General features: G+C 52.1%; 1 protein-coding gene across 2 annotated transcripts; it reads left to right on the plus strand.

Moving 5' to 3' along the window:
* The first annotated feature begins 5,303 nt into the window (after positions 1-5,303).
* On the plus strand, positions 5,304-7,375 carry Upk2 (uroplakin 2). 2 transcript variants are annotated; one of them, XM_005378283.2, is made up of 5 exons: positions 5,304-5,449; positions 5,885-6,019; positions 6,190-6,328; positions 6,505-6,575; positions 6,919-7,375. In XM_005378283.2, exons 1-5 carry the CDS (start codon positions 5,374-5,376, stop codon positions 7,053-7,055), a joined length of 558 nt encoding a protein of 185 aa, XP_005378340.1. In that variant the 5' UTR covers positions 5,304-5,373; the 3' UTR covers positions 7,056-7,375. The 2 variants fall into 2 exon arrangements, with proteins under 2 accessions (XP_005378340.1, XP_005378341.1); XM_005378284.2 differs by having other exon boundaries at positions 5,305-5,449; positions 5,888-6,019.
* Positions 7,376-11,099: the final 3,724 nt, after the last annotated feature.

Consider the following 11,099-nt stretch of genomic DNA (forward strand, 5'->3'; position numbering starts at 1 on the left):
GGACAGACAGGTAGACAGGTGGATGGACAGATGGATGGACGAGCAGTTCCTGCATGCCCGGCCTTGATGGCAGGCTTGGCATGCACAAAACAGTTGGTCTACCTCTCAGCTCCCTCCTCCTTGGACTAGCAACTCCTTCCAATACCTGCCTTGGCTTTAGACACAGCTGTAAAAGCAAACCCCAAGTTATATCCAACCTCATGCCCTATCTGCTCTGTGCCTTTGGGAACATCATTTATTGTCTCTATAACTCTAGTCTTCATTTGCAATAGGGGTTAATAAAAAGGAGAGGATCCGGGCATAGTGGTGCATGCCTATAATCCCAGCATTTGGGAGGCTGAGGCAAGAGGATCACCATGAGTTCAAGGCCAGCCTGAGCTATACTGAGTTCAAGGCCAGCCTGAACTACATAGGGAGACCCTGTCTCAAAAACCAAACAAACTAAATAAATAAATAATCCTAGCACTCTAGGAAACTGAGGCAGGAGGATCACAAATTCAAGCCCAGCCTAGGCAACTTAGCAACTTAATGAGACCTTGTCTCAAAATCAAAAATAAAAAGGCCTGGGGATGTAGCTCAGTACAAAGGATCTGGTTCCAGTGTCCAGCTCTGCAGAAAAAGGAGAAAAGGTGAAGGAGAAGAGGCAGCTGGTACAGTGGCACACATTTGTAATCCCAGCACTTGGGAGAGGCTGAGGCAGGAAGATCATGAGCTCCAGGCCACAAGCCTACTCTATACAATACCTTGTCAAAAAAGAGAAAAAGAAAGAAAGAGGGCGGTTCTTGAGTACCTACATTTTATCCACCCTGAGTGATGTTGCAGCCTTTCCAGCCTTGGATCCCAAAGACAGGTATGGTGGATTGACCACTTGTGGTCAACTTATAACCCCCAGCTGAACTGAATAAGCATGGTGCTGGGTGTGGGAGGCCCACCTATGGATTGTCACCAGCAGCATAAGAGGCAGAACTGGAGAAGAAGAAGGAGACTGTTGGGAGCTAAGAGAGGCTGTTGGGAGCTGGTAGAAGCTGCAAGGAGGTGTTAATTCTTTTGGAGGAGCTTGTCATGCTGGCTTTCCTGATGAATTTGGCTGTTTTCATCCTCCAAGGAGCTCAGGACCTCATTGGCACTGAGAACACCTTTGGTTCACTTTACGGGAGCTCTGGTCCTCACTCTGAGCATTGCTTCCTGGCTCTGGAGGGCAAGAGGGTGCACTGCCAGTCTCCTGGAGAAGCTTGCTGCGTTGGCTTCCCTGATGGGAACTCGGCCATCTTGATCACTGGAGGAGCTCGGGACCTCACTGTTGCTGAGGATGGCTGTGGTACTTTTCAAGGGAGCTGTGGTTCTTATTTTGAGCATCACTTCCTGGCTCCAGTGCAGATCCCTCAGCCTGCTGGCACAGATCCTTCATCCCACTGGCACAGACTTCCTAGATTCCATCACTGACCTTTGGGCCTTCCCAGTGCAAATCTGTGAAACAGGCCTGCATGAGACATTGTCATGGGCTCTAGGCCCCTCTTGTGGAAGGCATTGTTATGAGCTCTAAGTCTTCAGCCAGACTCATGCAGGACATTTCTGTGGGATCTAGGCCCTCGGCTAGATTTCTTGGTCTTAGTGTGTGGACAGATTTCCTGCACTCTTGTATAGCATTCTTTGGGTAACTATTATACATAATCTTATAAAATATGTGTCCTGTATTATATTGTTCTCCTTGCAAAAAAACCCCAAACCAACACAACACGTTTCACCACTTCCCAACGAACTAACATTTGGTGAGTACTGCTGACCTCTAAATTCCAGCCCTTGGGTTCCCCTGTACACACCCAGGGCCTTGCACATAATCCTACAGATTATGACAATAATTTTCTGAATTCCTTCTGTATCTTTTATTTATTTATTTATTTATTTGGAGACAGGATTTTGCTATGCAATTCAGGCTGGCCTTGGACTCACTTTGTAGTCCAGGCTGGCCTTGAACTCGCAGCAATCCTCCTACCTCAGTCTCCCGAGTGCTAGGATTTAGAGGCATGTGCCATCATGCCTGGCTGTATCTTTATTTTAAAGACATTTTTACACTATCATATCTTGCTAGATCTTCTGGGTAAACAAAGAATTCCCAAGGTGAAAAACTTGAGGTTCAAAGTGACTCATCTAAAGATCTATGGCACCTCTGTCAACACAAGGACAATAGTTGCCACCAGAGGTCTGCAAGCCTGTGGAGTGGACATGTTTGTCTGACTAGCTGGGAGGCAGAGGAGTGGCACTGGCATGAGAACCATGGGCATAACAGACAGACTTGGGTTCTGATGAGAGTTCTTCTGGTGGTAAAACTACCATAGTGAGAGAGAGAGAGAAAGAAAGAGAGAGAGAGGGAAGTCTCATGGTCCAGAAAGAGGAGGTCTATTTTACGATGTAATTTTCTATTTTTTTCTCTTTTGTCTTTTTGAGACAGGGTTTCATTATGCATGTCAGGCTGGCCTTGAACTCACTTTATAGCCGAGGCTGGCCTTGAACTCACTTTATAGCCGAGACTGGCCTCGAACTCACAATGATCCTCCTGCCTCACCCTCCCGAGTGCTGGGATTACAGGCCTGCACCACCACAGCCGGCAGGATGTAATTTTCTAGCCTGAGTAAAATAGAGCAATTAGGGAAGTGCTTTGAAAGCAGAAACTTAGCTTACTGTTATAGCCCTGATGCCTAATACAGTTCCAGGGATATCAATGTTGCTCAATAAATGTCTGTCGGCTGAAGAGGAGATTTGGAAGGAAGAAGGCAGAGGAGAGAACTTGGGAGAGTTCAGAATCAAGAATCAAGAGGGAGAGAGCTGAGGAAAAGGAAGTCCAGGAGAAGGACTGTAGACAGGTGGCCCTGCTTTGCTTACTCTGAGCCACTAGTAAATCCTCCAGAGGAACAGGGTTCTGTGGCTTTAAATGACTTCAGCATTGTCAATGAATCTGCTTTGCTAAAAGAGTTATCCTCTTGCTCCTGCACTTGGCCTCCCCCTCCTCTCAGCTCCCCAAACCCTTCTCCGCTGCTGTGATGGGATAATTAGATGCGAGAGCTCAGCGCAGATGATGCTCCAGTTGCTTAGCAACTAATGGTTTCCATGGAGACCGCAAAGCACAGCCTCCAGAGCAGCCAGTGAGCAGCTCGGCAGGGCAGGGAGAAGACGCAACTCTCTGCTCCTCCAGAAACCTGGGGAGGGTTGAGGTGGGGAAGGAGGGGCGGGTTGGAGGGAAACGGGAGGGCTTAAAGGCCCAGGGCCCTCATATCCTTTCAAATTCTGGTCAGAGATCCGCCCTCCCTTACCCCACTCTGTCTCGCTCCTAATTTCAGATAGGGATGAGGGTTTAAGACAGGACCCAATGCAACCTGCCCTGCAATAAACCCAGCCTCTTCTCCTTTCTGCTTCCTGGTTATGAGCGGTATGGGAAGAGATGCCTCCCAAGCCCAAGTGTAAACATCCTGCCTGTGGGTGATGGGATTTGAGAAGTCCCAGGAAGAGCCCCTCACCCTGGCGAACCACCATTTAGTCTCCTCTCTCTCAAGTTCTCCTTCATATAGGAGAGACCCCTTTCAGTTTATAGAGTGGGAATAGGATCTGATCTGAAGGGACAAAAGCCAAGGGACAAGAGAAATGGAATTCAATTCCCTATCCAAAGGCACAGTGAGGGAAGAGGGCCAGCCCTTACCTCTATCAGACACTGGGGTATGTGTGTGTGCGCGTTTGTGTGTGTGCATTTGTGTGTGTGTGTGTGTGTGTGTGTGTGAGAGCGCACGCACGTGTGGCAGGAAGGCGCCCATACCCAAACCTCTGACAGCTCCAGGTGTGGGTCTTTCAGGCCAGCTCCAGCGGTGTTACCCAAAAGACTGTGAGAAATGCAGGATTTCAGGCCTCAGCTGAGACCCACTGAATCAGAATCTGCATCTTAACAAGGTTCCTGGTGATTCACATACAGATTAAATTTGGAGAAGCTCTGACCCGAGATGTTTCCACCCTCTGCTTGGGCCAAGAGTTCTATCTTTACTGTCATCAAGCACCGTGCTCCAGGCTTTGAGGTCCCCCCCTACACACACACAGTTGGGTAAGGACATGACCCCTCGTACCCCAACTCTCCCACTAGGACTCTGGCCACCCTCTAGGACTGGGAAAGACAGCGTGGTCAACAAGAACTACAGCAGCACCCTCTGTAGAGCACAGGCCTCTCCAGTTCCTATGTCTACAAAGAGCCAGTCACACCCAGCGCTCAGGATGCCACACGTTAAGCGTGCAAGGCATGCAGAGCGTCTGCCCAGAGCCCAGAGTAGCCACATTCTAGAACAGGGGTCAGCAGGAAATTGTGTCTTTTTCATTTGTCTCTTACCAGGTGTTTCTGTTTTACTCATTTTGCAGTACTGGGGATGGAACCCAGGGCCCTGCACATGCTGAGCACATGTTTGTTTGTTTGTTTGTTTCGGTACTGGGAATCGAACTCACAACCTTGCGCTTGCCAGGCAAGCGCTGTGCCACTGAGCTAAATCCCCAGCCCACTGAGCACATGTTTTACCCTTGAGCTATAGCCCCAGCCTTATTCCCCAGCCTTATTTCTCTCTCTTTTTTTTTTCCTCAATCAGTTCCACAAATGCTTGCTGACTACAAATGTTTGCTGGACTTAGCCACTGTCCCCCTCTTTCCTGGCCTCCCATGCCCCACCTCCAGAGGGGTCTACGGGCCTGTGCTGTCACCCCTACCTCTCTCAGAATGGCAGGACCTGAGTCTCAGTCTGAAACTTTTTTTTGTACTACCAGGAATCGAACTCAGGACCTTGAGCTTGCCAGGCAGGCACTTGTGCCACTGAGCTACATTCCGGCCCCTTCAGTCTGAAACTTTTGAAACCAAGCCTGAAACTTTTGGCTCCACCACCTGCACCACCCAGTAGCAGTCCCTTTCTCTCCCATTCTCGGGAGCCCCCCAGGGGCTCCCTCTCCTCTGGCTGAAATCAGGGCAACTTCAGGACTCAAGGGCCCTCCTGGGAAGGCCCCCATCACCTGGGGAGGCAGCCCCCCACCAGGCCAGGCTCCAGAAACACACACACAAGGACAATGCCTCACCCTTGGAGGCCCAGAAAAGGGGGGGCTCATCCTGCCCCTCTGCACCTGAGCCTCCAGGACTAGACAGGGCACCCCCCTTCCGGCCTGAGGGCCAGCTCCCCATCCTGAAAAACCTGTCTGGGCCCCCTCCCTCAGGCTTCAGGGCCCCAGGGGCAGGTTGGACAGGATTCCTCTCCAGCTCCTCCCACCCCCAGGACAAAATCAGCTACCCTGGGGGCAGGGACTCACTTGCCTCTGGAAGCCCCAGCCTCCAGCACCTGTTCCTGTTGCAGCCCGGCCCGGGATGGCATCCTTGCTGCCAGTCCACACCTTGCCCTTGTTGCTGATTCTGCTGGCTGTCCCGGCCCCTGGGGCTGCAGGTCTCTCTGCTGTCTGGGGGTGGCGGGGGGTGATGGAGAGGAGCTCAGAAGTCTTGACAGAGGCACTGTGCCTGCCGGGGCTCTCAAAGGGACTCGGTGTGGCTGGGGATGGCAGTGACCAGGCATCAGGCCCGGGAGGCAGAGAAATGTGTGAAAGGGCCCAGGCTGCAGGGAGGAGTGAGGTTGGGGGCATTGCTTGGCTCCTGGCACCCAGATCTGGCTCTGGGGCAGCTTGGAGGAGTCATCAGCTTCTGCGGTCCAAAGCTGCCATCTGGTGGCCAGAGTCACACAGGGCCGGCAGTTTCCCCCCAGGCTGCAGAGGGAAAGAGGAGATGGACCTTTCATCCTTAGCGATGGCTCCAGGGAGGGCTTCAGCCAGATCTGGCCGCTGGGGAGGGCAGTGATTCCCGTCTGAGTCTCTTCCTGGCCTCCCAGCAGAATTCAACATCTCAAACCTGTCCGGCCTACTGTCCCCAGCGCTAGCGGAGAGCCTGCTGGTTGCCTTGCCCCCTTGTCACCTCACAGGAGGCAACGCCACCCTGATGGTCCGGAGAGCCAATGACAGCAAAGGTCTACCACTCGCTCCCCCGGGCATCCCCCTGAGCCCCAGAGACCCCTTCCCGGAACACCCCCTGCACCCCTCCCCGTCCACGCCTCCCTTCACCCCCTTTCCAGCTGCCCCTTCTCTGTGAGGCCTCCAGAAACCTGACCCTGACTTTCACTCCCAACTTCCCGCCCAGTGGTGAACTCCAGCTTCGTGGTCCCTCCATGCCGGGGTCGCAGGGACCTGGTGAGTGTGACGGACAGCGGGGCTGGCTTCACGATCACTAGGCTCAGTGCGTACCAGGTGACGAACCTCGCCCCGGGAACCAGATACTAGTAAGTACCCGACCCAGGCCCGGGCACCTGTGCAGCGGGGGTGCGGGAAGAAAAGCTGGGGAGGGCGTTGGTCAGCATGGGGGAGCGCACAGATGGGAGGCACAGCTGTGCCCGACCTCCTTTCCCTCGAGTCCCTGGTACTCACCCCGCGCTGTTTCCCAAACCCTGCCCCAAAGCGTCTCCTACCGAGTGCAGAAGGGGGCGTCCACGGAGTCCAGTCGAGAGGTCCCAATGTCCACGCTTCCTCGTGAGTGACGCCCCTCCTCCCTCTCATGTCTCAGGGTCCACAGACCTTGCTGAGCCCCCACCTCCTCTCGCAGTCCAGGCTGGCCGCGCCCCTGCTTACCTCTGTCCTCTCACGGAGCCCGAGGCTCCTGGTCAGGGACGGTGTCCTCCTAACTTCCGGGTCCCCGGCGACTCACACAGGAGGCACCTCATGAATGTTGGCCTGCGGGGTGCTCAGGTCTATGGCTGGCGGGTTGGTCGCACGGGCGGCTGGCTGATGGCTGAATGAGGCACTAGGCTGTGAGCCCCAGGGAGGCCAGGGCCCCTCCTGCCGGCACACGCTCCTCTCCTCTCTCTTCTGCCAGGAAGGAACGTGGAGTCCATTGGGCTGGGGATGGCCCGAACAGGAGGCATGGTAGTCATCACAGTGCTGCTGTCCGTGGGCATGTTCGTGCTGGTGGTGGGCCTCATCGTCACCCTGGCACTGGGCGCCCAGAAGTGAGGAAGGCTGTCCTGCACAGCGGGCTTCTCCAGGACGGTCCCTGCCCCCAGCATGCCTCCTCCCAGGCCTTGGTCACCACTCTGGCTCCCTCAATGCCCGCCCCACGCCCCGCGCCCCGCGCCTCTCCCCTGGAGCCCTTCCTCTCTCTGGGCCTCGCCTTGCCTGCCAGGGCCTCCCCTCTAATGTCCCCGTTAGTCCCCGCCCCACTCCTGTCAGAGCCCACCTTCCTCCCTTCTCACACTCTGCCCCCACACACAACAACGCACCCTCCCTGTGACCTGGCCCTCTCAATAAAGGCTGACTGTCGTGCGTTTCCCTTTCACGGGCACAAATCTCTAGACCTGACGTCCAGGCAGCAGGGGCACCGGCCTCCTCCCTGCCTCGACCCTTCCTGCCTTGGCTCTTGTCACAGGAAAGCGGGCAGGAGCCCGAGTCCTCCCACACCTGGCTGCGGCTTTTGCACGGCAAACCTCCCCTCCGGACCAGGTTGAGGGCTGAAGCTATGACTGGGGCACCAGGTGGGGACCTTGAGACCCAAGAGCCTGGGGCAGGGAGACAAGGCAGGGCCGCCAAGCAGGGTGAGGCCCAAGGACGGGGCACTGGAGGGAAGGTGGCGGACGGGCTAACGGGGCTGTCCGAGGTGAGAAGGGAAGCGGAAGCTGCCTGGCTGGAGCGGAGAAGAGTAGCGCCCTGGGGTGACGGAGGGGAAAGGACGGGAGTGCACCCCCATTCCCTTTTGACTTCCTTGTAAGGATCAGTGGTGCTACACCACTGAGGTTCTTCCTCACCAATTTTTTTTTGGGGGAGGAGGTTGCGGGAATCAAACTCAGGACCTCAAGCTTGCCAGGCAGGCGCGGTGCCACTGAGCTATATGCCCGGCCCTGAGACTAAAACCTTCAAGGTGATTGCTGTGCTTTATATCTAGATGTCCCCTCACAGCCTCATGCACTTATAGTGGAGCTTTCAGGTGACGGTTACACGGCCTTACAGCTGACTTGCCGCTGGGCAGTGAGATCCCACCAGAAGGGGGCACACCTGTGTCTCCCTGCCTGGCTCCTCCTTTTACTGTCTCTGCTTCTGCCTGCCATACCGCTCCGCCTTGGAAGCAGTGGACTAGTGATTCAAGTGTGAGCCTCCTCTCCTTTAAGTCGTGAGAGTTGGGGATTGTGGCCCGGCCTCAGGAAAGTGACTAAGACAAGGACCTTCAAGGCCAGGCCTAATGTATCCCACAATACCTCACATACTAGGCAAGAGTTCTGCCCAGCTATACCTCCAGCCTTGGTGTTACGCGCATGTGCATTCCTGGGCCCCTATCACCACGCTTGGCTGGCAGAAGCGCTTGCCATCCCAGACAGAATCTCCACATGCATTAAATAATGGCTCTATCATCTCCACCCCCACCCCCGAATAGCCAGCATTTTCTTTCTGACTCTATTCGTTTGGCTGTTCTAGGTACCTCAAATAAGTATAAGCATTCCAAAGTGTGTCCTTTTGTGTCAGGTTTCTTTTTTCTTTTCTTTGTTTCTTTCTTTCTTTTTTTTTTTTTTTTTTTTTTTTGTCTTTTTGAGACACCACACTCTTGCTATGCAATTCAGGCTGGACTGGAACTCACTTTGTAGCCCAGGCTGATCTCGAACTTGCAGGGATCCTCCTGCCTCAGCCTCCCGAGTGCTGGGATTACAGGCATGCGCCACCACGACCAGCTGATTTATTTCATTTAGCATAATGTCTCCAAAGTGCAGCCATGTTGTGACAGGTGTTGGAATTTTACCCCTCTTTAAGGCTGAATAAAACTCTAGTACACGTATTTACCATATATTCTTCATCCGTGCATCCAGTGGTGGACACCCGGGTCACCTCCACCTTCTGGTCTTGGGAGTGTTGCTGTGAACAGTGGTGTACACATACCTGTTCATGTCTCCCCTCAGTTTTGGGTGTAGACCCAAAGGGATCACGTGGTAATTCTGTGAAGTTTCTTCAGGAACTGCAGACTGTTCTCCACAGCAGCTGTACCTTTTTACCTTCCCGCCAGTCATACATAAGGTTTCCACCTTCTCCCCTTCTTCACCAATATCTGTTTGCTTACTTTCAAATGGTCATTCTGCCAGACGTGGTGGCGCACGCCTGTAACGCCAGTACTCAAGAGCCTGAGGCAGGAGGATCTCTGTGAGTTCAAGGCCAGCCTGGGCTACATAGTGAGTTCAAGGCTACCCTGACCTACACAGCAAGACACTGTCTCAATAAGTAAAAAAAAATAAATACACAGTCATTCCACTGAAGAAGGAGTGGTTTGGGTTTGTTTTTCTCTGATTATCCCTACGTATCTCCTTAGGGGAAAGATCTGTTTCAGCCCTTTGCCTTTCTATTGTGGATGTGAGAGTGTCCCACTAAGTTGCCTGGGCTGCTCTCAAATTCAAATCCTGGATGCAGGCAACCCTCCCACCTCAGCCTCGTGAGAAGCTAAAACCACAGTGTGTGTATGTGCATTTATGCACGCCGTACCACCATGCCCAGTGGTCCACCTTTTGTTTTGTTTGAGACAAGATCTCATAGTGTAGCCCAGGCTGGCCTCAACCTGCCTCAGCCTCCAAGTTCTGGGATTCTAGGTGTGTACCACCACACCCAGCCCAGCAGTTCACTTTTAATTGGGTTATTTCTTTTTTGTTGTTGAGTTTTAGGTGTTCTTCATGTTTTCTGAATATTAATCCCTTATGGTATATGATTTGCATGATACAAACTATTTTTTTTTTCTGTCTTTTTGAGACAGGGTCTTGCTATGTAGTTCAGGCTGGCCTTGAACTCACTTTGTAGCCCAGGCTGGTCTCAAACTCGCAAGATCCTCCTGCCTCAACCTCCCAAGTACTGGGATTATAGAGGTGCATTACCACACCCAGTGATATAAACATTTTTTAATGGTAGACTAATTTGAAAAGCTATTAAAGGGTAGATGTATTACAAAATTTTATTCATTTATTCATTCATTTTATTTTGTTTGGGTTTTCGGGTTTTTTTGTTTTTTTGTTTTTTTGAGACAGAGTCTCACTGTGTAGTTCACAGTGGCCTTGAACTCATTATGTAGCCCAGGCTGGCCTCAAACTCATGGAGATCCTCCTGCCTCAGCCTCCCGAGTGTTGGAATTACAGGCATGCACCACCAAGCCCAGCAAAGAATGCTTTTTGTTTCATTGCTTCTCTCTTTGTACTATTGAATTTTCCACATCAAACATGATTGTTTTTATAATTAGAGAAATTATCATTAAAATGATTATTGCTGTTGGTATGACAGGTAGAGTATCAGCAAACTTTTAAGAAGGAAGCTATTGACACTGAGTGTAGTGGTACATCCCTGTAGTCCAAGCACTTAGGAGGCTAAGGCAAGAGAATTAGCATGAGTTTGAGGCCAGCCTGGGCTACATGGTGGGTTCAAGGCCAGCCTGAACTATAGAGCAAGATCCTGTCTCAAAACACAAAAAACAAAAAATAAAAGAACCTGTTGATTTTACTTTAGTTAAAACATTTGCTGGCTGGATGGGTAGCTCAGTGCTAGAGCACACATCTAGTATATGCTTAGGCCTTGGGTTTAATCTCCAGCAACAAAAACAATAGAATTTACCAAGGGCTTTTTATGAACTACCTTTTTTTTTCCCCCTTGAAACAGGGTCTTACCAGGTAGCCCTCGCGGGCCTTGAACTTCAAATTCTCCTGCCTCAACCTCCAGAGTGCTGGGATTACAGGAACCAGCACCATGCCTGGCTCCTGGGTTCTACTCTTCAAGTTTTTCTTCTTTGGTTTCCCTCCCAGCCACCATCAGACTTAGCAACTGGGATCACATTCATTTCAAATCGTAAAAAAAAGTTTCTGACCTGGCAGACGAGCAACAGGCAACACCATACAAATGGAAGGGGTCTGACAAGGGGCCAGGATGCCACAGGAGCCAGAGGGGACTGCCTCAACCAGTGGCCAAATCTGACACAATTTCAGGATGAAAATAAATAATGAAGCACCTGTAATCCCAGCAGTCTGGGAGGCTGAGGCAGGAGGATGG

The sequence above is a fragment of the Chinchilla lanigera genome, unplaced genomic scaffold (assembly GCF_000276665.1).
Source record: "Chinchilla lanigera isolate Chin_1 unplaced genomic scaffold, ChiLan1.0 scaffold00011, whole genome shotgun sequence".
NCBI classification, from domain to species: domain Eukaryota; kingdom Metazoa; phylum Chordata; class Mammalia; order Rodentia; family Chinchillidae; genus Chinchilla; species Chinchilla lanigera.